The sequence below is a fragment of the Capra hircus genome, chromosome 26, assembly GCF_001704415.2.
Source record: "Capra hircus breed San Clemente chromosome 26, ASM170441v1, whole genome shotgun sequence".
Taxonomy (NCBI): Eukaryota; Metazoa; Chordata; class Mammalia; order Artiodactyla; family Bovidae; genus Capra; species Capra hircus.
The window spans coordinates 10420677-10447202 of NC_030833.1; the positions used below are offsets into that span (position 1 = coordinate 10420677).

The 26526-nt window shown below is 49.6% G+C and overlaps 1 protein-coding gene across 13 annotated transcripts in view; it reads left to right on the plus strand.

Annotated features, from left to right (window-relative positions):
* Nucleotides 7337-26526, plus strand: part of FGFR2 (fibroblast growth factor receptor 2) — a 105220-nt gene continuing 86030 nt past the window's right edge. For all 13 annotated transcript variants that reach the window (XM_018041433.1, XM_018041428.1, XM_018041430.1 and 10 more), the window contains exons 1-2: nt 7337-7769; nt 11584-11876. In XM_018041433.1, the coding sequence (XP_017896922.1) occupies nt 11711-11876 (166 nt within the window). In that variant the 5' untranslated portion in view covers nt 7337-7769; nt 11584-11710. The remainder of the gene's footprint in view (nt 7770-11583; nt 11877-26526) is intronic.

Consider the following 26526-nt stretch of genomic DNA (forward strand, 5'->3'; position numbering starts at 1 on the left):
AGGCCAGACCCTAGGGGAGGCCGCCCGCTGCCCTTGCAGGATGCTGGACCCACAGGTGTCAGGGTAAGACATTCCGTCTTAGTGGGATTCCTGCTGCAGACACAGCTCGACATGAATCGCTCTTCAACTGCGCAGTCGGAAGGACTTCAGGGTAAGGCCCGGCGCAGGCCGGATTGCCTTGCTCCCGGCGCACCCCCTCATTCATCCCGGGGCGCTGCCCGCCCACCCATCCACCCTGTCAGTGCGCGCCCGGGACGCGCGTGGCCACACGGGGGCGCCGGCGGCCGCTGCGCGCCTCACAGCGCAGAGGCCGGAGAACAAAGGGAGCCCCGGGGACCTCGGCCTCCCGCACCTGGACCCACCTGCTCCCCGGGCCCGCGGGCCCCGTGCCGCGGCGGCCTCCGGCTCCCGCGAGGGAGTTAATTTTTGCTCAGCTCTGCTCTTAGAAACCTGTTAAAGAAATCGCTCGCCCCTTGATGGACTTTCTCCCCAGCCTGGGGACAAAATACGAGCGCGCTGGGACGCCGAAAGTGTTACTGGGTTTGTGGTTTTGCGAGGAGTCCTGCTCTGGATTCCCCCGCCCGTCTCCTTCCCTAGTTCACCAGGATCCTGGCCGCTTCACTCTTCTCCACTTGGGTTTATTAAAGTGAACTTTTCACGTTTGGACACAGTAGACCCATCCTCGGGAAATAGGGTTAACAAACGGAAGGCAAAAATCAAGGGGAAAGAGGAAGGCACTATGGAAATCAGGTCTTGCCAGGAAAGGTAACTTCCACTGCAGTAACTTCTAAATTTACTTCAGGAACTAGGTGCAGATTCTATGTAAAGGTTCCCAGATGCCCTAATTAGGAAGCCCCCCAAAGAGGCTGTCACAATCACCATCAATTACCTAGTATCTACTGAGGACATGTGGCAAAGCAGCTCATGAGCTGTCCACGACTAGCCAGCAAGTGTGCCTGGCCCTGGACCACGAGAGGGGAGAGGCAGGCTGGGTTTTTCTGGACGATGCGATCTGTGTATGTGCTTGCTTGCTGAGTCACTCAGTCATGTCCAGCTCTTGGTGACCCTATAGATTGTAGCCTACAAAGCTCCTCTGTCCATGGGATTTTCCATGGAGGGGGTTGCCATTTCCTCCTCCAGAGGATCTTCCCCACTCAGGGTTCAAACACTGGTCTCCCTCCTCTTCTGTGTTGGCCAGCAGATTCTTCACCACTGAGTCACGTGGGAAGCTCTGTTATGATTCAGGGGTCCCCAATGAACTCTCCTATTTCTGCATTGTTGTCCAAGGTCAAACTCCACAGGGCTTTCTCCTCGGGCACTGCCATCTTGGTTCAGCTGGCCTTTCTCCCTCTGGTTCATGGCTCTGGGCACACAGCTATGAATTCCTGGGGGTTTGGGGGAGTTTCAGTCCTTACAGGGAGGGACTTCGGGCTCACAGAAACCTGCACTGGGACTGCTTCAAGTGGGTCCTGGAATGAGGTGGTGGTGCTGCAGGGCCTTTTCATTCAGCCAACAGTAATACTGTATCTGTTCATCAAAGACCATCCTGGCTATCTCTGACACTCTTCCCATTCTGAGGAGGACCTGTCCCTAAACCCTGCTGGCAACACAAGATGATGGAACGCACGTGGGAGTTGGGGGGAGACGGGCAAAATCAGCCCCTGAGGACGCCCCTAGTTGAGGAGATCCTCTTGGAGGAGGAAGGGGAAGGCAGGGGCCCTCTCCAGTGAAGTCCATCCTGTACAGCATTCTGCTATGGTGACAATTTCCTCTAAAATCTCCACTGTCCAGTGTGACAGCCCTAGCCGTGTGTGGCTATCGAGTACTTGAAACAGGGCTGATGCTATCAAAGAGCTGAACTTGAAATCTTATTCAATTTTAACTTGACCACATTGGCTAGGAGCTACCGTATGGGACAGCACAGCTCTAGGCAGTGATGGGGAGGGGTCTAAAAGAGGCAGGAGGACCTCATGGTTGATCTCATCCTCATTTGCCCTACACCAGCTAAACCTACCTGTGTGCTTTCTCTCCAGTCCGCTGGGAGGCCTTGCTTTGGTGGAGGTGGTGGTTGAATGCTGGGTGGGAGTGAAGGGAGAGAATGGAGTCTTGCAGCCAAGCAATGGTGGTGGTGGTTTACCAGCTAGCTAAGTCATGTCTGACGCTATGCAACCTCATGGGCTATAGCCTGCCAGGCTCCTCTATCCATGGGATTTCCCAGGCAAGAATGCTGGAGTGGGTTGCCATTTTCTCCTCCAGGGATCTTCCTGACCCAGAGGTCCAACCTGTATCTCCTGCATTGCAGGAGCAATGGTGTACGGTATGTGGTATGTTGCCCTTAAGCAGCTATGGACCAGGGCTTAAAGGACTTTTCTGGGAGACACCATCACTAGTAGTTAGGGGTGAAAAGCAGGGTTCCTAGACTAGGGTTCCTAGACAGAGTGGATGTAGGCTTTCTGTAACCAGTTCGCTCTTCAGTGATGAGTAAATGACAATTTCTCTGTTTCTCTAGAGGCAAGGAATGTTCAGAGCTGGGAGGGGGTAGAGATCATAAACAAATCTGTCTTTTCAGCTTGAAAGGTGAAACCTCAATTATGCAGAAATGGGTGATGCCAAGGATAGTGGTGGGGGGGGCAAGGTGCACATTCAGTGACTTTGCCAGAATCACAGTTAGTCCTTGACAATGTCAGGATAAAAACCCATGTCTTGCTCTGGTGGCCGCTGAAATGAATCCTAGCCTGGTGGAGAGACCAGATTTCCGGGTTTCTCAGCCATCAGCCGGCGTGGTGGCCCTGAGTCCATCACTTCCCCTTTCAGCATCCTGACTTCCTCCCCTGTAAAATTCAGGAGTCAGCATGATGGTAATATTTTTTTTTCTTTTCTTTTTGGCTGCACCAAAAAGGCAGCATGTAGGATCCTAATTCTTTGACCAGGGATCAAACACATGCCCCCTGCATTGGAAGGCAGATTCTTAACCACTGGACCACCAGGGTTTAATATACACTGCCTCATCTTTGGACACTGTCTCCCTAGAAAGACCTATCCATGTCCCTCAAGCCGTTTGGCAATCAAGTAATCCATCAGAGCAAGGCAGAGTGCCAGTTTTTATTCAGATGCTTCTCACATTTTCAAAGATGCTCTTTTTAAAGCCGTTCTCCAGTGTTAAAAGTTTTTTCTGCTCAGCACCATCCCCTCGACCTCCCTGCCACTCCCAGGGACTGCTTCTGGGCCTTGGGTACCAATGAGTGTTGTGATGCTTTCCAGTTGGATGGCCATTTGTATGACAGCCATTTCACCTTGTGGTGGGCCTTGGGTAGACACCACCAGGCCTTTCAGCTGGGGCAGAGGTGGTTGCCGTTTAGTCGCTCAGTTGTGTCCAACTCTTTGCGACCCCACAGACTGCAGTATGCCAGGCTTCCCTGTCCTTCACCATCTCCTGGAGCTTGCTCAAACTCATGTCCATTGAGTTGGTGATGCCATCCAACCATCTCCTCCTCTGTGGTCCCCTTCTCCTCCTGCCTTCACTCTTTCTCAGCATCAGGGTCTTTTCCAGTGAGTCGGCCCTTTGCAAAAATATTGGAGCCACCTGATGCGAAGAGCCGACTCACTGGAAAAGACCCTGATGCTGAGAAAGAGTGAAGGCAGGAGAAGGGGACCACAGAGGATGAAATGATTGGAGCTTCAGCATCAGTCCTTCTAAGTGTGGCAGAGGTGGGTTGGGGAATCCAGCAATGGTGGCTCCAGACTCTTTGAAAACCAGGTTTTCATATTATTATTTCGTAATAATATCCATGTAGTGCTAGTGGGTGTTCAGCTCTTCGCTTAATCACTTAGCTTTTCCAGTAGTCCCAGGAGGTGGGAATAATAATTAATAGCTAATGATAATCATTGCAAACACATTGCATTTCTCATGTACCAAGAGTTTCTCTAGAACCACGGGTATCTGGATAAAAAGGTCTCAATGCTTGTCACATTAATTCAGTGAATGCTTTGCATGACCCTAGTAAATTACTACAAGATAAGGCTGACAGTGCAGGAGACATGGGAGACACGGGTTCAATCCCTGGGTTGGGAGGATCCCCTGGAGGAGGGTAAGGCAACCCACTCTAGTATTCTTGCCTGGAGAATCCCATGCACAGAGGAGCCTAGTGGGCTACAGTCCCTAGTGGCAAAGAGTCGGACATGACTGAAGCAACTTACCACACACACACACACACACACACACACACCATTGTTTTCCAAATTTTATAGCCGAGAACCTGAAAGACTCAGATAACTTAAATTTTTCTCCAGGGAAGTCTTGGCTTGGAAATTCAGGCCCCGTTCTAAGTTTAGAATCATTGATGATGATCAGTACTGGGACTCATGATTCTGTTTAAATGTCATAAGCTCTCTGAAGACGGGTCCTATCTCTCCGATCCCCCCAGCCATTCTGATCAGCACATCCCAGAATTAACGACTCTTAACCATAGTCTTTGGACTATTGTAGATTTCTCCTTTCGAAAGCTTCTTTTATGCTATGGACATTCTTGAGATGTAGCTTAAAGAATGAAATTCAAAGTTTTGCAAGGTGCTCAGAATCACATTAAAAGGGCTCATTAGCACTTAAATGTCAGTAGCCTTTTTATTCCTCCAGCTTTTCCATCGGGTGAAGGACCAGCCACCCATTAGAAAACAAATTATTAAAAGAGAAATTATAAATCTTTAAAAGAGAGAGGCCCATGGCAGCCGGGGTCCCCCAACCCTGCTGTCTTCTTCCCGGAACCAATGGGTGAGCAGTAGTTTGTTCCTTGAAACTTCTGGGGCATCAGAATCCTGGTGTCCTCATTTTCCTTCCTTCCATTGATGTATCATTACTAGAGTGAAAAAAGAAGGACGTCTCGAGGGCTTTTGAAAAGAAAAAATGGGTGACTACTCAAGACATTTTGTAAAGGGGGGAAAATTGCTAGGAAAAGGGACCTCGGTGGGGGGTGAAGGGGCTGTGAATGTGCCCTTGTCTGGAGGCTCTTTCAGCTGAAACCTGGTGCAGGCATTCGTGGTTCAGTTCAGACTGTCACCTTTAGTTCTTGCTGGCTTTTCTGCCCTCGGCCCTGAACCTCAACAGATTGGGGCTTATTTACCTATTCACACTCGGCCGTGGAAGCTCATTAATAAGCTTATTAGCTACACCATTCATGGGAGGCCATTGACAAAAGGGGTTCCAGCCACTTGAAGAGGGAAGAGAAAAAAACTGTAGAGAGATTATTTTCTCATTCAGAAACCTCACTGGTGTGAAAGCTTTCCTAGACCCTCTGAGGTCACTTGAAGCCTAAATATGATGACAGGATTGCTTTTTTTTTTTTTTAATTCCAAACATGGTTTTGCTTTTCTCTAAACCAAAGAGTTTGCTGTTGTGGGCTTGCGGGCTTCGCTCACTTAAAAACGGACACTCTTAAGGGAATAAGGGGCTTTTGATGGATGGGTGTCTTTTTATTCCTATAAAGAATAAATTCTGCAGACTGCATCTGGACACTGAAGTAGGTGTTCTTATTTGTCATTTTCAGCGGAAGGCTTCCTTTTCATTCAGGGTACACAGAGCCACTGATGAACAATGGGTAGGGATGGCAGCTTCCTGCACCAGTAATTTATGTGAGAATGTGTTAACAGCATTTTCAATGGCTGATGGATTCCTTGCAGGATGGGAAAGGAATCTGTCCTGAGAGACTTGAGTTCCCCATTGGTGGGGAATATAAAGTTGTAAGTGCCAGCCTCCAAGCAGGCAGACACTCAGCCTGGTCTGAGACATTGAAAAGCATTGATGTGGTCAGAACAACTCAGGTGTGGGGGATGGTTGAGGTCACCTGGCTAAGGTGTCTCCGTGAATTAAATGATAATGGGACTGATCCGGGTTAAAAGACTTGACCAAAAACCATAGCCTGCCGCTAAGCATAGGAACTGATTATTTTATTTTGCTTGAGACTCAGACTATTACTTTTGCTGTCACATTTCCAGAACAGAATTTCAGAGCCATTCTCCTGAAGCATTTCAACGGATCTGTACTCTTGGTGTTTCGGTAATTTTACATAAAAGTTCTCTGAGAGGTATTGTGAAGAAGAATGATTTTCTAATGATGTGGCACCCTGAAAAAATATTTTCGTAAATGTTGTGAAGTGTGCAGTGTCAATGACCCATAAGCAACTGCCTTTCTAAATGCAGGAAAAGTCGATTTCCCAGGTCAATTTGGTACTGCTGCTCCATCCATCTTTAGGACTCCAAAGCACTTCTGGGTTTAATGACCTTTTCTAAGAAAAAATAATTAAGGTTTTTATCTATATTGTCTTGGACTTAAGGCACCACTGCTTGGGAGCTGGATGAGTGGGGAAGGAGAGCAAGTATGTTAAAGAATAAATTATCCCGTAGACACAGCCTAGTGGAAAAGGTAAATGGAAGATATGAACTTTAACCAGTTACAGCTTGGCATTTAGTTGAAGAATCTTAAGATTCAGAGAGAGGAATTGATTTGCTTAAGGTCATACAGCTATTTATAGCAGAGTTGAGTCCTTAGAATCTTCCGAATTTATTGATCCAAATACATAGCACCAAACACTATTTTTCCCCCTCAGTTTTGAACTTTTCCCTAAGACAGCCAGATTCAAAGTCAGGCTCAGCTGCTGCCATTAACCAGCTGGTTAACCCTGGACAAATAACATCTCTCAACCTGTTTCCTTAGCAGAAACTGGGACTATTACTCTGCAGGGTGGCTGTGCGGTTGAAAAAGGAGACTCTATTCTGTGCGCCCTGCCTATAGCAGAACCTCCGTAAACACTCGCTTCTCTGCTCATCGCTATCGTTTTGATGGGCAGGCAGGCATGCCCCAGGTTACTTTCTCTCGTCTCAAAGTTTCAGTTGCATTCTATTTCTCCCCCACGCGCCCCAATACCACGCAGATGCAGTTTAAAGTCTCGTGGCCGCGGGTGCGGGTGGGTAGAGAGCAGGCTTTCTGTCATTTGTTTTGACTTGAAACGAGACAGCGTAACGTAACCACCCGGCAAACCGTGGATCAGGCGAACCGCCCAGGGAAGGAAGGGGGCGCGGGCCCCGGCCGCATCCACGGAGGATGCTGCGTGCTGCCCCTCTGCGTCCCGGTGCGGCCCGGGGCCCCTCGCCCTCCCCGCCAGGGTCTCGGGGCCGCTCGCAGGCGTCGGGAGCCGAGCCGAGTCGGGGCAGCGCGGCGCGCGGCGCTGATTGGCAGAGCGGGCGCCGCCGTCCAGGAAACGGCTCGGGTTTCAGCGGGGGCGTGACCCGCCGGGAGGGGGCGGAGGGGGCGGCGGCGGCGGCGGCGGCCTCGGAGAACGCCGCGGAGAGCCGAGCCGGCGGGCGGGCGAGCAAGGGAGTGAGCGCGGCCGCCACAAAGCTCGGGCGCCGCGGGGTCTGCGCGCGGCGTAGCTGGCCCGGCGCGGCGACTCCTTTCCAGGCTGGCGGGGCCCGGGCGCCCCGAGGCCGCGGCTTTCCTCCGCGCTCCAGTCGTTCGCAAGTTGCGAGCGAAGTTTGGTGGAGGAAACGCCAAGCCCAACTCCTTTCTTCCTCCCGCTCCCCAAATCCGAGCGCAGCCCGCGGGCGTCATGCCTGCGCGCCTCCGCAGCCTGGGGTGCGCGTGAAGCCTCGGAACTTTGGCGCCGGCGAGGACCACTTTTTTTTTTTTTTTTTTTTGCGGGGAGTTGGTCGTTTGCTCCATCCCGACCCACGCTGGGCGCGGGGACAGACCCGATCGCCGGGGATCGTTGCCATTCAAGGTAATCGCCGAGTCGTGCGCCTCGGGGGAGCTTCGCGGGGCGGGAGAGTGGGTGCAGTGGAAGCCCGAGACACCCGGTGCACGGCCTCCGGAACGGAGGGCTGGCCCTGTGGAGGCGGCTCCGTGTCCTTCCTCTTTGGCTGCATAGGTGATGGGGGAGCTGGGTGCCTGCTGACGGCTGGCGTTTGGGCAGTGCTGCCGCTTCCACCCCCATCCAGATGCTGACATCTGCTTCTGGCGCTGACACCCCCCCCCCGCCCCCGCCCGCCTCCCTGTCAAACTCCGGCCGGCGCACTCCCACTGGCCGGGCGCGATCCTCCGACCCCAGAGCTGGCGGGCGAGCGGCGGGGCAGCCTCGCTGGTGGCATAGCCCGGTAGGTCCCGGACTCGGAGGGGACATCGTCGAAGGTGCCTCGTTCCGAGGCCCGGGGAGCCCCCACTCCGTTCCATCTAGGCCCGGGCCGGGGACCCTTCCCCGGGAGGGGTCCGCTGAGGTGGGGCTGGCAACACCTCTGTAGGGTAGGCGAGGGCTCGGGGCGGGGGGTGGCACTCTGGGAGGGGGGCTGCTCCGGTTCCCCGATTGCAGTGCCCTTCGGCCTCCCTGGCCCGCAGCCGCCGTCTCGGCTGGAGGGAGCGCGGCTCGCCTGGGGCTAGGGGGCGAACTGGACCGACTTTTTCTAGTTCGCTGCCTGCTCTACCGGCAGCAGCTCGGAGATGTCGAAAGCGCAGGCGAGTTCTAACTTGCGCGCTCATTCTTTCAGCTCCGGGGCCGCGCCGGGGAGTTAGCCGAGGGCTGGGCCCGGCGCTGGCTCCGACCCTCGCGGCCACCGGGCCAGGCGAAGGGGTCCGGCTCGGGGCCGTGGAGCCTCAGCCGCTCCCCTCGCCTCCCGCTCCTTTGCAAACTCTTCTCCGGACCTTCCTTCCTCTCGCCCAATTCAATAAAACCACCCTTAAAGGCAAACCTTCTTTCACCCATTATGTGTTTGGTGTGAAGCGCTATCAACATTTAAAACCCCATTGTCCCCTGGGTCCCAAATCCCTGTAAATCTTCCACCGGCCTCGACTCATTTTCATCTGAAAAGCCTGTTTAGTTTGAATAGAAAAGCAATCGGGCGCCCCTCTCTCTCGCCCTGGAATGTCAATTAAAATGCAGATTTCTCTGAGCTCTTTAGCGCCCCGAGAAGGGGGAGAAATTCACTATATTCCTAGCACACACATGAAACAACTGCTACAATTGAAACCGGATTGGTGATGTTGAGTTCTCCCGGAGCTGCTGCAAGTTCTTGGCTTGCCGGGGGTTAACGGGGAAGAGAAGGTGGTCCTGGGTCAGCCTGTATTTCGTCTTGAAATTTCACTGTGTTGAGGAATTTCCACCCCCACCACATCTGACCCCTTGAGAGCCCCCTGCTCTGTTCAGGCGTGGGGGTCCTAGGGAGGCTTGGAGCCTAGAAGGTGGGTCTGCCCCCTGGGGGCCTGGGCACCCCCCATCTTGCCTGGCACTTTTGACTGATGGGAAATCTGCCGGGAACGAAGCTCCCAAGTGCTCGGGTAGAGACTCAGTTAAGGTGGGTGCTATATTGGCTTGGCTTCTTGAAGGGTGGAGGGTTTGGGAATGTTCTGTAAATTGCATGGATCTGGTATAGGGACCACTCCCCAGCCAAGCCCTCTCGCTTGTCACTTTGCCTGTCTTTGGGGGCAGGCTTGTGCCGAGGTGAAAATGGACAGGGGGGTTGGGGAACGGGTGGCCAGGAAGAGCCATCCATCACTGGGAGGGTGACAACTCCTCCCGCTCCCAAGCGGAGAAGAGAGTTCCCTTTCAAGGGGAAAAATAAACACGCTGGGGCTTTCACTGAGGCTCAGACTCCAGGAAGGATTATGGTATTGAAGGCAGGAAGCTGGGATTGTGGCCGGCAGCGGCACGCTGGGCCTGTGTTCCCAACACTGAGCCTGGGGACCTCATTATCCCGCCCAGGAGGTCCCTCCATACCTTTGTCCACTCGGGTGAGGATTTGTGCAGACCTGCCACCCTCCATCTCCACTTTCCAGAGATTTGGGAAGGAAGGGGGGTGGCTGCGGAGCCTGGATCTGGAAATGGCTACATAAGTCAGTTGCTGGTGCAAGCTGATGGGGTGAAGGGATGGCTTGAGATCTCGCTGAGGTCACTCACTGTCCGCCTCTCCCTGCAAAGGAAGCTCCTTAAGGCTAGGACAGGTAGGTGAGGGGGCTGGGGAAGCAGTCTGGGGCCCACTCTCTTGCTGGGATTTTCCTGGAGTTGTGTTAGAGGCAAAAAAAATTCCCATGCATTCTGGAAATGCTTTGTAAATCAGTGAGAATGTTTGTGTATTCTCCTCCCACGTGTATGTAGAAATAGATATGGAGTTATCTTTTGAGGCTCTTACCTCAAAGAGGAAAGAAAAACTGGCCAAAGAAATCCTTCAAGCAATCTGAAAGCACGGGGTGGACGCACGCGCTCTTCTTTTGCTGTGAATCACACCATTTCACGTGTGCTTTCTTTTGAAGAAGAGGCTTTCTTTTTTCCTCCTCTGAAAGTGGAGCAGCGTCCTCTTTTCCCCTTACTCACTCTAATCCTTAGTCAAGGCTGAAAGTTTTTTCTGATGTAGCTTTGGGGACGCTCAAGCAGTATTGAAATCCCAAGTCATAATCTGAAACATGAAGTCCGCAAGCAGAAAGCGTGGGGTTTCGAGATTTGTATATTAAAGGTCTCACCTCCACCCTCAATCCTATAAAATGTGGTTCTTTCATATGTAATTCACAGAATCTGTGATTGGATCAAATTCTCTGAAGCTTGTGCATTTTGGTTCTTATTCTTAGTAATTGATACTGAACAAATGTTAAGTCTTGGGTTATCTTAAGCTTAGAAATTTCTCTTTGCTTTTGAATTAAATGGGTGAGCAGACTAGTACATTGAACACCCCCTGGTAACTTCTGTTCTGAAATTTTAGTCAGTAAGTTAGCATATTGAAAGTTATTGGCCCAATCACCTACCCTGAGAGTAATTTACATATCATCATCACCATCATCATCATTAATGAACACCCGTGTTATTCAAAGGAGTTTGCATCTGCTCTGTTTCTTAATGCACTCTGTCTAGTTTGAAGACACCCACTAGGCCTGGGCTGCCATTCGTCACAGTGGAATGGGATTCAAGCTTTGAACCTCTTTTTGGATCAGCTGCTTTGAATGTATTGCAGTCTCGTTCATTCTTTGTAAGTGGCTGCTTGGCGAAAAGATTGAAATACATTTCTGCATTTGAAAATGAATCTTGACAAGTGTAAACTGGTGGGAATTTTTGGTCGCCTTCCTGGGGTTCTTTTTATTTTGTTGGTCTCCCTTCCTCCCGAGGGCTCCAGGGAGGGTGGAGCAAGCCACTTAGCTCCAGCCCCCAGAAGCAGACACCTCTGAAGCCCAGTTGGTGTGAAAGAAGTTAACGAGAGGCTGGCTATGCCAGCCGGAGCATCGTTAACTTGGCTTTTGTAGTTGCCCTTGAAACTAAGGTCACGTAGCTTTGGCTTTTGGAGGGCGGGAGAGGTGACAGAGGGTAGGAGGAGAGAGTCCGCTTGCCCAGCTGAAGTGGCTGCACGTATCTGGGTCCTGTAGCTACTCTTTTTATCTCTGTTTCCTAAGAGTAGGCTTTCTCAACCATCAGCCTAACACGTTTTTGTGGACCGGTCTGGTGGAAACCCCTGGGACTCAGGTGCGGATGGAAGGTATTTGCAGATGATGAAAGAGAACTGGGTTGAACTAAATTGGTATTGGGGAAGATTTCACTGACTTGCAGTGTCTCTCTCCTCTAGAGGTTGCAGCAGCAGCAGCAGCAGCGGCAAGGCCAGCGAGCGGCTGCCGCAGCACCTTGATTCCTGAGCCCACCGCCGGCTGAAGGCATTGCTGCAGGCAGTCCATGCTCGTAGAGGAAGGGTGCAGATGGGATTAACGTCCACATGGAGATATGGAAGAGGACAGGGGATCGGCACTGTAACCATGGTCAGCTGGGGTCGCTTCCTCTGCCTGGTTGTGGTCACCATGGCAACCTTGTCCCTGGCCCGGCCCTCCTTCAATTTAGTTGACGATACCACGGTTGAGCCGGAAGGTAAGTTATCTCATTTCACTCTCAGGGTACCAAGTTTGTTTGGGGATTTATCTGGGGGAAGTGGCAGTGAGGTCAAGGCCTGTTTGAGAATCAGCTGCCCCTTGCGTTGTAAAGGAGACCTCCAAGAGCGGAGCTTGTGGCTCTCTGCCCTCTGCAAGCCAGGGATTACAAGAGAAGGTTCTCAGCTGTCACGCTGAGGGCAGGGTGGTGTAGTTCGGTGGTTTCTTGGCGTGTGCGTTTTTCTCTGTGCTGGGTAAGGGAGGCGGCTGGCAGTTCATCCAGTGCCAGGAGAGCCGTGGCAGGCAGCTCGGAGTTGAATGCCATCTACCACTCCCTGCTTACCCGAGAGAGTCTTGCTCACAATGTAAAGGATTGCAGTTTGCCGGCAAAAGGAGTCACGCAGGGAAATTGCCAACCTCTGAAATGCTGACATTTTATTTTCATTGTCTAAGGAGAGAAAGCTTCTGAACTTCAGCGTGGAGAGGGTTGAGACATTACATTCTTTTTAGCCCTTGTAATTCATAATACTTAAGCCACACGTCACAGAGCAGCAGATTCTATTTTAGGTCAATTTGAAATGTACCTGGGCCTTTCCCGAATCTCTGAGAACTTCCAGATCTAACAGGGTGTGCGTTGGTGTTTCAGCTGTGGAAATTGCACGCAGGCAACACATTATGCATTTTGGAACATGTAGAAAGGCATGAGGCCAGTTGTGAGCACAAAACTCACAAGGGCTGAATTTTCCCGCCAGGCAGACTTGGAACCTCTTCTCCCGGGTCCTTCCGCGACGTCAGTAGCCCAGCCTCAACTTGGTGCCGCACGAGATCTGTCATCAGTAGGGAATATTGGTAGCTGAGTTATTTTTCGAGTGGTAATCCGAGAATAAAACGGCAGATCCTAGCACTCATCGCCACTTAATGAACCTGTTTGCTGAGAGCCCACCTGGTGCCTGCTGAGCTCTGGGGGCCTGCGTGGGCTGGGGTCGGTCAGCTGTTCTGGAAAAGACCCTGCTCGGAAGAAGACCGCAAGCCTGTCCAGGACCAGACCGGGAGGGGAGGGCTGTGTCCCCATCCGAGGGGGGCTCCCGCTGAGACCCTGAGTCATGCAAGGATAAAGGCATATCTTTTTTTTCTAAAATGGAGGCGCTTCTTACCAGAAGCAGCTCAGCAGTTGCGAGTGGAAGCTTGTGCCCTTTTTCTTACCCAGAGGTATGGAGGTTTGTAGTAAACAGGTGTAGTGACGCTGCAGTGGCTTCCAGGTCTCCGGTAGGGAACCTGGTAGGAGTTTGTGTCTGAAGTGTTCACAGGCTCCAGCTCCAGGGATTATGGAACTGCCTCCTGGTGACATGAGCTCCAATGTCACTTGCAATGGGGATGCATGTTTAAAGGGCTTAACTTGAGGGAAAAGGTTCCTGGTTTCTGAAAGTCATGCCTGTACGTCTTTAATTTTGCTAATAATTGAAATGGATGTTTCTCTAATTGCCGGTTTTCCCTGGGGTGCATGGCTCAGTACACACACTGAGGCTGCTGAACGGGAGGGTTTCCTGCAGTGTGAGCCCAGGAATGGCCCAGGTTAGGAAGAAAATGTCATTTCTCATTTCGACTTTCAGGGCAGTGTGATTGGGAGTTTATTTCAACATAAAGTGTAAAATGGTCCTGGAGGACTTCTTTTTATTGTCTTTAATTATTGAAGGGAGTTTAAAAATATATGTGCACATACTGGTAGGAAGAGGTGAGGCAGGGATGGGGAGGGGGTGGAGACGGACAAGGACGCAGTACCCCCGGCAGTTCTTTGTGTAGAAATGTGCATTCAACAATGTGAGTGTTGTTGGAGGCTGGTCTTCCCAGCCTGGCATCTGTGAATGCACTTGGGGGTTGAGGGGAGGTGCCTGAATTCTCTGAAACGGGAGGTCATATTTTGGGGTTCACCGCTCCTATGAGGTTTGTGTCCAGAGTTGTGAGAGGTTTTTTTCAAACAAAGGTTTAGTGGAAGCTGTGCAAAACCCTGGAGAGAGGTGGCTTTGGAAAAAGCACACAACCCCCTGGATCTCAGTTTCCTTTTCTGTCATCTGAGGGCTGGATTAGATAATCTTCAGGGTCTCTTTATTAATGTTAAATGAATATTGATATCTTCAGAAGCCTTCTGATGACCCGCCTCAAAAAGGTTGCTGGGAAATTTAAGTGGGTCTGGACGTAAAACGCAGTTAGCACAGGTCCTGGTGTCTAATGAGTACCTGGGACAAGTTGTTGTGCTTGTTCCTGGTGAGTTGGGCACGCCCATCTTCCCAGTCCCATGGGCTGGCTGTGTCAGTTGCCACAACATCAGGAGACCTCTAGGCTTTTGAAGACAGTTGAGAAGAAAGTTGTTCGCTGATGGAGGAGCAGCTGTGTTGGCTTTCTGTAGGGTCTGCACTTCCCCTGTCGACTGATTTGAGCCCTAAGATGAATTCTTCCAGCGCAGGAGTTTAGCTTTGGTGTCAGAGGCTATTAGGAAGGTAATCTAATTATAGATGAGAAAGAAAAATTTTTAGCAACTGGAAGCAGACTAAGTCGGGCAGCTCCAGTTTAGGCTGTGGTCCTGGCGAATTGGAGAGAGACCGACAGAGTCCCCCATCCATGTGTGTCCATCAGTCGCTATCTGTCCTCCATGGCGTGTTTTAACTATAGCTTTGGATAAAGTAAGTTCAGCCTTGACTTTCTATCCTACAGGGCCTTATCTTGGAAGACTTTTTGGCTTGCTAATGTGAAAGCTCAGTTTAGATAAATGTGGCCAGAGAAAAATGTGACTAAGTTCCAGGAAGGGGCCTGAGCCCTCCCTCTAGAGAATCCTTTTCCAATTGTCTCAGCTTTGTACAGTATCATCTCATTGATCATCATCCCATCCCATCCATCATCTATCATCCTGTCATGTATCAACATCATCTCATCTACCATGTATCATGATCATATATCCCGTCACCTGTCATGTATCATTTGTCTTCTGGACACGTTCTGAAGTGGTAGCTGTAGGTTTGGGTCTACTCAACTGACTTAAGAAAATAATCTCTAGAAGACTTTAGTTGTTAATATTCCAGACTAAAAAAATGAGTATTTTTGGTTGGTCAGTCATTCTTGTCGGGGACCAGCTGTGCAGGGTTTAAACTCAGTTACTGACTCTAGGCGGCCAGTCCTCAATGCCAAGTACTGTTCTGTTGATTAAAGTTCCAATTATTTATAGTCAAGCTTGATTACCCTGTAGCAGAGAGGACTCTTGCTTTCAAGTTCTTCCTGACATTGTCACCTACTCTGGTTAATTAAGTCGTTGTTGACTTTAACGACATCTTTGTTTACACCAGCCCAGTAGGAGTTAAAATAAAAGGCCTTTTCCAACCCAAAACCTTTAATTACTTTCCCACCCTCCAGAAAGTGTGACGCTGAGAAGTAACAACCCGGGAAGAAAGTAGTTTGCCTTTTTTTTTTTTTTTTTTGCAGTCAGTTTTGGGGCAACCTTCTGAGGTCATGCTGTCCTGAGCTGATGTGAATTGGTCCAAAGTTCAATAGCTGAGAGATGGAGCAGGGGGTCTACATGGAGACTTCCCCACTGTCAGAATTTTCCAGTGTGGGTTAGATCTTTCGTTAGAAGTATTGTAAATGCCATAATATCAGCCATACACATTTAATTGCAAGTTAAAAGGAAAAGAAAAAAAAATATATCCGCATACCGAGAATGAATGATTTAAAATAATCTTCTGTTTTGTATTATCTGCATCTTTGTTCCTCAATATGAGTGTTAATATTTAAGAGTTGACTGTAACTTGATAGTTAGCTTAGGAACAAGGACTTATTCTTAGTAAATTAAACCAAATGCAGGCTTGTGCAGTTAAATACACAATGAAGTACACATTCTTTATTAGTATATAAAGTATTTCACAATTCATAGACAAAGAGCTGTGTTTAATATTACTTCTAGAGCAAAAATTTAGCAAGCCCAGAGAATTGGTATTTGTATATTTTCTCTACTGGTCTGCTCTCATGCAGATTTGAAGTGTGTGTGTATTTTGCTTTTTATTTTAACCAATTAAAGCACTGAGTGGCGCTAGTGGTAAAGAACCCTCCTCCAATGCAGGAAACATAATGAAACTCTGGTTTGATCCCTCTGTTGGGAAGATCCCCAAGAGCAGGGCCTGGCAACCCACTCTAGTATTCTTGCCTGGAGAATCTCATGAACAGGGGAGCCTGGTGGGCTACAGTCCACGGGGCCGCAAAGAGTCATACACGACTGAAATGATTTAGCAGGCACACACCTACTAGGTGACTAGCTCCCACTAGGCCATCACTGAAGACTTGTTGCTTTCAAGTCCTTTCCCATTAAATTGAGGGTGAGAATTCATATAACTAGAGCAATCCCTATGAGATGTTTTCAATATCAAGCTTAATGAATAATTACACGGTTATGAAATAACTGGGGTAGTGTTTAAACAGGAAGAGTTTTGTTTAATGTTTACATTCTCAATAAAATGTGTCCAGGAGCCTTCCCATTTGCAGTCTCTTGTTTGGGTGTTTACATATCCAGAATAATTGTTAAAAGGCTATCTCCCCCCCGCCGGCACACCACCCACCCCACCCCCCAATTAGAGTTTGGCTTAATTGTACATTTCCATTAAAAAATCCTCTTATTTTAGTCTTTAAAGGGAAAGATGGGAAATGGAGTATGGGATTTTAGGTTCCATAGGAAATACAATTTGTGTGTTACTTTCTGCTGTGCTGGTTAAGATTTGTAGCAGGGTGGCTTGCCAGGTAGGCAATTCAGAAGTGATTGTTTGGAAGTTTTTCAGGCTATGCCACAAATGGTTTTCTGATCGAGTGCATTTTATGAGGCTGTGCAAAAGACGCATGGTCTTTAGTATTATTTCGTTTTTCTGGAGAGATGACTTTAGCCTTCGCTTTTGCATCCTTTTTGTGCTTTTTCTGTATCCAAGTGAGATTTAGAAATGGCTCTTTGTCTAGCTTCCCTGGCATTGCGGGGCCTGGTGTGGTTAACCGTGTCACACCTCCCTGTGTCCCCTCTGACTCTGCTGTCTTGGTAGTATCTTTAAACTGACGGTGACCGTGTTGAAGGCCGTATGTGCCAAACCATGGACCTAAAGCAAGGGTGGAATGTTTGACCTTAAGCCAAAGAGGAGAGGGGTTTCTGATCATTAAATCCACGATGGACAAATCAGCTCTGATTGAAGATTCAGCTCTGACTAGCTAGAGGCTCTTGAACTTGAGTTTATAAAGCTCTACGCAGCTCGTATTCCATTTTGGGGACAGTGTTTATCTTCGTGGGAAGCCTTAAGGCTTTCTGGCAGGCTGAGAATCTGTACACACTGGCCACTTCCTCTTGATCACTCAGGTAGACCTGGAGTGACCCCACTAGGTTCAGTTCTGGTTTTCCTGGATCAGGGAATGCGAGGAGGTGGGGAAGGGAGGGAAGGCTGGTTCTGTAAAGAAGTCTGGTTGAACAAGCTGCTGGCCTTTTCACCATGATGGTCCCCCATGTCCTGGAGATATTTCTTTCCGAAATTAATAGAGGTCACGCTTTTCCCAGTTTTTTTTTTTTTTCCCCTCCCTCGTCTGATTGTTACCATCCCATTTTAGGGGATGATAGGAAATCCAAGATGGTAGCCACATCCGTGGTAGGTGGTGGTTGCAGGCTTTCACTGGCCTCTGTTTGTATAACTTCAAGCTTTTACCATTTATAGGTTCATGCAAAAGGATATGTAATGACCAGTTTAGACCACGGTCGTCCTTAAAGAGTACAGGTCAAGCAAAATAGGCAGGCTTTAGAGCTTTAGTAATTTGTGTTTTAGGAGCTTTGTACACTGATGGAGTTTTAAGATGTTGGGTGTGAGCTGTTGTCACTTATTCCACTTCAGAACACCATAAGTAGTTACGTCCCATTCTGGACTTTTGCCATTTTCATGTGGATATTAAAAATTTCAGCTTCTTCTTGACTGTACTGAGTCAGGGAGCTAAGGTGTGGCCTGCTCTTTCCTTTAACCCCTGTCCAACTAAAGCATGGTAAATTCCAAGTCGTGTCTGAATGGAATGCACGTATATAGAATGTCGAGTCGTGGTGAACATGTTTCATGAGGAGGTAAAAAAAATAGCTTATAAGGAAAATACCGATAGATTCAGAATTGAGAACAAGGGATGTATATATTTTGTGATTTATATGCAGCACTTTACTTGAAAGAAAGAGCCCAGTTCTGAGCTCTGACATTAGTACAATAAACTCTGTATAAACCGTGATGATTATTTTCTATGTGAGAACTCCTTCTAAGTTACTATATGTGACCTCTTTTTAAAGACCAGTTTACTCTTAAGTTTTTACATACGTGACCAATTGTAATGTTTTAAAGATATCAAGACATTGAAAAGGCCAGCGTTGTGTGTTGAGGGGAGTGAGGCAGTGCTGTAAGCTGAATTGGAAGATCTTTGCAGGGGTGAGTTGAGGGTTTAAACTCTTTGAAAATCCTTAAACTTCAGATCATGACTAGATGATGAGATTGCCTCAAAGGAGTGTGACTGCCTTCAAGGCGCCGCCTTCCCTTGGGAACTCCCTGGTAGTCCAATGGTTAGGACACAGCCCTTTCATTGCCAAGGACCTGGGTTCAATCCCTGGTCAGAGAACTAAGATCCTGCCTGCCACATGGGTAGCCCCTTACCCTCCAAAGAAGCCACCTCCCTCCCATCCCTCTAAGCCTCCTGACCTTGACTGAAACATGTTGCCTTCTTAGGTGGGCACACAATTAATTATAGATCCTAAATATTATAAAGGTTTCCAATTGAAAATCACTCACTCATGCCTGTAAAAGACCAGGAAGCCTCTATATAATTAGCCTAAATTCTGCAGTTGCTTTTTTTTTCATAGACATGAATAAAATCATTTTAAATGGTATGTGATGTGCTTTCTGGGGACAGAAACTCTCCAAAAGAACTTGGCCTTGAAAGCTAGACAAGGCAGGTTTGACTCTCTCTATATCTACTGGTGCTGTGACCTTGGATTTGTTGGATAACCTCTCTGAGCCTCCCTTTCTTTATCTAAAAGTCTTTCTGATAATAAATATCTTGTAAGGGGGACCTTAAGGATTAAATGCAAATGGATGTAAAGCCGTCACCGTATTTCCTAGCAGATACTAGGTGCTCAGTGAGTGCGTATTTCCTCCCCGCCCCACCCAACTTCCTCCTTTAGGTAAAAACCTGAGATAGGATGTCTAGTCAATATTTCAGGGATGTTTACCCTACCATGTAGGATGTCTAGTCTTCTGATGAGAGGTATTTGCATTAATTAAAATAGAAAGGGAGCTCTTGGCTCTGGTTTTATCCAACCCTTTTTATTATCTGGGGCATTTATAAATCTGGACTTTAGAAATGTGATCCTCTTGCTGCTTGTGGTCCAAACAGTTCAGGGTTGACTATTTTTTCCCTGTCTAAAGTCATTTGCAGCTATGTAATAATAGCGGGATGTGTGCTTCACAAAGAGCAATGTATTTTCTCAGGGAGTTCTGTGTTTGGGGACTTCCAGACGAAGGATTGTCAAAAGGCCCTGTGCAGAAGGATGGGGGGAGACCTCCCTGGCAGTCCAGCGGCTAGGACTTCATCCTTCCACTGCAAGGGGCACGGGTTCGATCCCTGGTTGGGGAACTAAGGTCCTGCCTGCTGTGTGGTTTGGCCAAAGAGAAAGAAAGGAGGATGGAGAGAGGGTTATGGGGTTGGCTGGTGGGAAGGAGGGGTGTTGCATTCTCTGCCTGGGTCCTGGCCCTTGAGGGGTGTCCATAGCACGTTAAGACGGGCTTGCCAGGTTGGTATATTCTGACTTCCTCCAGGCAGCCTGCTGGGCCTTCCTCAGTGCACAGGTGTCTAGACTTCCAGTCTTAATGGCAGGGAGCTGTTTATGGTACCCATGGTACTGGGGGTGGAGGGGGTCTGAATAGTTATTTGTATGTTACACCCCTTGGGGGTTATTTGACAGGACAGGTGGGGCGGGGATACGAAGGATGAGGGTGTGAGTAGGGGTAGGCAGTGTGGGTGGGATCATAGTCTTTTTAGCCCATTCATTCCTTGAGAGGATGAGAATGCAGATGATAACAATATCTATTAAATGCCTGCTGTGTGTTGGACCTTGTGTGAGGTACCTTGACATACTATCTCTAATCTTTTTTCCCTAGTTTTATTGAGATATAATAGACAGCACTGTTTAAGACGTACAGTGTTGTGATTTGACTTATATGTATTGTGAAATGATGACCACAGTAAGTTTAGCTAACATCCAGCATCTCATAAAGACACACACAAAAAAAAGAAAAAGAAAGTTTTTTTCCCTTGTAATGAAAACACTCAGGATTTTACTCTCAGCAACGTTCATGTATACCAACTATACGGCAGTGTTAACCGAGGTCATCATGTTTACGTTTTATCCCTGGGACTTCTTTATCTTGTGACTGGAAATCTGTACCTTTTGACCCACTTTCCTGTAGATCCTCCTCCCCGCACTGTCTCTAATCTTAATAACACAGCGGACCCCAGCTATTCACATTCCCATTTATACGGACGAAACTCTTGACCTAGACTCTTGAAGATGAAATGATTCCTCCAAGACCCCATAGTTAGTGAGCATGGGCCCAGGCCTTGGGGTCAGTTTATTGGTGCAGCAAAGATTCCCCAGTGCATGCCTCTTTCCTGAGCAGGAGGGTCTTTTGTGGGATCTTTTGGGGGCCCAGTTATTCCTAAATCTGTCATCTGACTCTCAGACATGTAAGGACACTGCTGGTTAATGCTGTTTCTTCTCATCTGTCCACATCTATTCCCCTAAAGCTATTTGAAGAAAAGTCATGGCAGTAAAACCATTCCAGTAATTACTGCCTTGGGATTCTTCTGGAATGGCCTCTGGTGGTATGTCGCTTATCGGTAAGAAGCTAACCCTTTCTGCTGCCCAGGAGATCAGAGGGTGGCTGCTCTGAGTCCCAGTTAGTGTCCCAGGCTGAGTCACGTGGCAGGGAGTCAGGATGGGAAGGACTCGCCCCCACGCAGCAGCTCCAGGCCATCCTGTTCTTCTTGTCCCGACTGCGTTGGGTGGTCTGCCCTGGGACATGCTCAGTGTTCCGTTTTGGTTCTCCGTTTGACGTTGTGTTAAACTTTTCTTGAGCATTTTCTGATTTGAGATTGGGTCAAGGCCTACCTGTGAGACTGCTGGTATACCCAGGGCTCCTGCAACCTGTGGTCATAGACGTGATGCATGCTGGGCCTGTTAATGTCAGAGACTAGGAAGGCAAAAAAAAAAGAAGTACAAAATAAAAATAAAAGGGGGGAAAAATTCCAAGAATGAAAGGGCAGAAGCTCCAACACCTACACTTCCTGCGGCCTTGGCCAGGAAGGATGTCCTAGGGGAAAAAAAGAGGCTGAGGAACAGAGCCCGTTTTTAAAGCAAATAGAGTTCAGTTTGATGATTTTTTTTTTTAAAATGCTCTCTGAGTGGTTCCAGCTAGACGTGGGGGTGAATCAGGGCTGGTTCAGTTAGCCGTACTTTGCACCGATCACCTGCTTGGTGGATTCAGAGGGCCAGTGTTCAGGAGGGGTCTCTGTGTGGGGGAGAAGTTGTATGATGCGTAGTGGGGAGGCAGCACCGCAGCGTGTCCCCTCTAAACCTCGAAGCCCTGATGTAGCCGCAGCTTCCAGACCTGAGTGCTGTGGCGTGACTGTGGCACAGCTTTCACATTGCAGCGTAATTGCTATGGGTGAATAGTTTGCCCCTCAGTTAAGACCCTACTGTTTCCTGCTCTGTGCCAGGCTCAGTGGGGATAAACTGCTGCTGTTGCTGCTGCTGCTAAGTCGCTTCAGTCATGTCTGACTGTGCGACCCCATAGATGGCAGCCCACCAGGCTCCCCCATCCCTGGGGTTCTCCAGGCAAGAACACTGGAATGGGTTGCCATTTTCTCCTCCAGGGGATCTTCCTGACCCAGGGATCAAACCTGCGTTTCCTGCATTGGCTGGCCAGATTCTTTACCACTGAGCCACCTGTGCCCCCGGTTTAAGTTATGGCGAGTGAGGAGGTCGGGGCAGCCTGCAGTTGGCACTTGTGTAGGTTGTTTCTTTTTTTCCCTTGTCTATCTGGAGCTGCAGTTTCTTGCTTGACCCACATGGAAGCAGGGAGATGGCCTAGGAAGCCAGGGGGCCTGGACTGGGCAATGAACATGATTCTGCTTCTATCTTCGGGGCCTTGCCTGGGGACTCAGAGGTTTGAATAAGGCTTCCTCCTCATGCCCTGGAGAGGGGTGAATAGTCTCCACTTAAGAAAGGACCTGGTATGCCCTTGTCCACATCTCAGGAAGCTAAGATACTGGGGAGCCTTGCACAGCCCTTCCCAGGTCAGATGCTCTTGAGGGTTTTGAAAGGGGCTCTGTTGGGAGGTGGATTTCCCCAGTGGCTCAGCGGTCAAGAATCTGCCTGCAGTGTAGGGGACGCTGGAGACTCAGGTTGAATCCCTGGGTTGGGAAGATTCCCCTGGAGGAGGAAATGGTAACCCACTTACAGTGTTCTTGCTGGGAAGTCCCATGGACAGAGGAACTTTGTGGGCTACAGTCTGTGGGGTCCCGAAGAGTTAGCACTCTCTCATGGTGGGGAGGCAGAGACTCTTGAAAGTTTGTTTGTTTTCGTGAAGCCTTCACCTCCATGCAAATAGGCAGCTCAGAGTTGGGGAGAAAGGTTAACCACGGTGGCGCCTATCTTAATTTGGAATTTCCTGAATGAATGTGGTTTCAGTCCTCCAGCCCAGGATCCCCCTAGAGAGTTTTCTCCGCAAATCACCGGAGAAAAGTGATCCCTGTGGCTTGTCCGGCCTCCCTGGGTCCTGCGGGGGGGCCCAGCCAGCTGGGGATGGGCCCCGCCCACTGCAGAGGCTCCCTGCCCGCTCTGACTTTAGGGGCACCTCTCCCAGGGGTCCTTCTGATCCAGCTGCTCGCTGGAGACCCCGCGGGCTGGGAATCTGTGCCTTTGCCCAAACGCAGTTGCTTCTCTGGCCGGGCCTGAACTTGCGGGGCCAGGGCTGCCAGATCAAACCCATGCAAATGAGGAGGCCCATCTGTTTCCCAGTATCCAGCTGCTGTCCCTTCATTTGCAAATGGCTGGGATGCTGCTGGGGGAGGGAACATTTCTGGGGACGCCTCTGCAGGCTCCGAACCGGTGTTGAAGCTGGGGTCCTGCTGAGAGAAGAAAGGACGAGCCCTTTAAGTAAACTTGCTGAACAATACCCCCCAAAGGTCCTGAGTTATAGATGCAGGAGGCAGTCTTGCCCTCTGGAAAGAACTCTTCACCTTCTCTTCCCCCTTGCCTCCCCCCGCCCCATTTGTCACTGGGGTCACTTTCAAAGTATTCATGTATTCAGGATGTACTCACTGAGGGAGGGGCTGGGGAAAATGTTATATTTGGACAGTCATCTGACCATTAAGGGACTTCCTGGTGGCTCAGATGGTAAAGAATCTGCCCGCAATGCAGGAGACTGGAGTTCAATCCCTAGGTCAGGAAGATTCCCCTGGAGACGGGAATGGCAACCCACTCCAGTATTCTTGCCTGGGAAATTCCATGGACAGAAGAGCCTGGCGGGCTACAGTCCATGCGGTCACAAAGAGTCGGACGTGACTGAAGCGACTAACACTTACACTTTAAGGGACTTAGAGGGCAAATGTATCCACTTGAATTGGCACTGGTTATCTACTTTGTGTTAGTAACGGGCCCTGTGAGCCACAGGTAATGCTAAGGTGGAAAGCTGACCGACCGCCCCTGAAAACTTGTTTCTGGAATGTAGTCAGATTGCTGGCTTTGGAGCTTGCTCTCTGGAATGCTGGCCAATTACCCTACTTGCTGGAACCCAGGGCCTCAGGCATTCAGCATTTTTTTTGTGGCCCGCCATGGGGTTGCCATTAGTCATCCTTGAGTTGAGCTGGGATCCTCTTTCTTAGGGAGTTCTGTGGGGGTTACTGTGCCCCCCGCCCCATACAAGTATCTCAGATTTGTTGGATGAATGAATAGTAAATGGTATTTTCATAAGCCACAGGCCTCTTCCTTTACAAAAGGAATCAGATGGGTGTTGTACGTGGCTGTTGATAATGGTGACTCTTATAAGATCCTTGAATGTTTAGGAACATTCCAAAAATCCCTGCTTCAGTAACTTATATACATATGATGTGGTAGATTCGTTCTTTTGAAAGAAAACTCAGTTTTAAAGTCAGACGAATGCAAATTGAGGTTACCTCATGATTTTTGTTGCTGTTCAGTTGCTCAGTTGTGTCCGACTCTTTGCGACCCCATGGCCTGCAGCACGCCAGGCCTCCCTGTCCTTCACCATCTTCCGGAGCTTGCTCAAACTCATGTCCATTGAGTCAGTGATGCTGTCCAACCGTCTCATCTTCTGTTGTCCCCTTCTCCTCCTGCCTTCAATCCCACATGATTGGAAAAATATTAATAAAATCTGCTGATCAGTCATATCAAGCTATAGGCCACAAGCAGAAGCCTGGCCAGTGCTTGAGGGTGGGCAGGGAACCTCTGCTGGGGTGGGGGACATCTCTCAGATGTACCTCCACTTGCCAGAAGCCTTCCCAGGCAGCCTCTGGTTTTGTCCCCATGGTGACCTTGAACCAGCCCAGAGGTAGCCAGTTCTACTAAGCAGGACTCTGAGGCTGAGCGATGTGAAGGGGCTGCCCAAGTGGACTGGGTTCATCACTGCTACAGCGGGTCTCCAGCTTGTCCTGGGATCCTGGAGCTGGGCTTCTCATGAGATGGCCCTTGGACCAGGAGCATCAGCATCACCTGGGAACTTGGAAGAAATCCAGAATCTCAGACCCTACCTCAGGTCTCCTGGCCTAGGAACTTTGGAAGTGGGGCCCTGGAAGCTATGTCTGGATGGTGTTTAGAGTGCCCACCCCAAACTCTCACTTGGAATGGGTGGGTGGGTGGAGACAGACTGTATTCTGTAGGAATATACTAGATGGAGAAACAAAGACCCGATGAATTGGAGACGGGAGCCATGCAGTCCCTCTTAATGGGAATCAGAAGAGTTTTCACAGATGAGATATTTGAGCTGGGCTTTGACGCCTGAATAGGAGTTTGCCATGCAGGGTATTGGGACTGGGGTTGTAGGTAGAGGGAACAGTGCCCATATGAACAGACAAGCCTAAGCTGTGAGGGGGCGGGTGGAGAGGCATTTAGGGCCAGGAGCAACCAAGGCCTTAGCCTGGGTGATGTTCCTTGGGTTTTATCTTGTCAAAGTGTGGAGTGGTCTGTGCCCACTGCCCTTTTTTTTTTTTTTTTTTTTTTAAGTAGAGGTAAGATTTGCTTTTCAAAAGATTAGTGGCTCATGATGAACATGGGGCCACCCACAGATGATGAGAACTGCAGAGATCTTTCAGAGAGATGGCAGAGGCACTACAGAGATCTTTCAGAGATAGGGCAGAGGTCTGCAGCAGTGGGCCCGTGGGAGTGACATCCGCCCTTGCTTTCTTTCCAGAGCTGAGTCGGGGCACAGCTCTGCAGAGGCAGAGTGAATGGGGGAGGAGCTTTGGGGATGAGGGGTGAGAGGGAGCATAGGGGCTTTAGGGCAGACGTGGGGCTTGAGTTGATGTCACATGGAGACTCTATTCAGCAAGAAGCCAGTGGAGGAGGACAAGGTGGAAGGTTACCTGCCTCTTTTGGAGAGGACCTCGGTTGGCATCCAGGTAATGTGTTCCCTCCGGCAGGTGGGAATACGAACCTGCAAGCAGGGACTTGAGGGGCACTGGCGTGTGGTGGTGGGAAGAGCTGCAGAGATGATGATCAGAAAGTAGGCAAAAGCATTGGAGGAGCCAGGGATGGAGTTCAGAGCGCATCCACGGCTGTGGGGGTAGAGAAAGGGCTTCCAGAAGGACAGGGAGGCCTCAGTGTGTGTTCCTGTTCTTGAGAACATGTGTGTGTGCACACAGACACACACACAGGCCAATGGAAAACAGGATGCAGCTATAGATAAATGTGCTCTAAATCGTGTGTTGGGGGCTCTCTTTCTGTCATCCCCACCCTTCCAAGTTGGGACGATATGCTTTAGGGGGTTCCGCCTTTCAGGGTTGGCCAACTGCAGCCAAAGAATAAGGATTTCAACGGCAAGGTCTTCCCCACAGCTGGTACCTCTGAGTTCTCGCTAAGTGCTAGCCATTGTGTGCGGAGCTTTCCACGCACTGGCTCATGGTTCTTGGCCTGCAGGGGCAGAACCCTGAGTGATGAGGAAGCCGAGGGCCCTGTCCCGGGTCCCACGCTCTCTTAAGTGGCAGAGCTGAGAGTCAGGCCTGTTCTAAGTCTGGTCTTTTTAACATCCCAGCCCATTCTCGCCTTTTCTGAAGAGTCACCAGGGAGGGGACAGAAGTGAGACCTAATTCTTGGGCTCAGGGAACAGCTCCGGGAGCCGGAGGAGCATTGGATGAGGAAGGTGGCCCCCCAACTTTGTACAGGGGAAAGGGCTGCCTGGGGCCAAGCGCTGTCACCAGGACTCGGGGAGGAACGTGTTTTTTGGGGGGTGCAGAGGGTTCTCTTTTTAGGACCGGAGATGATGTGTGTTCGTTTTACAGGTGAAGCGTCGGCAAGGCCACCCTTGACCTTAAGAGGGGGC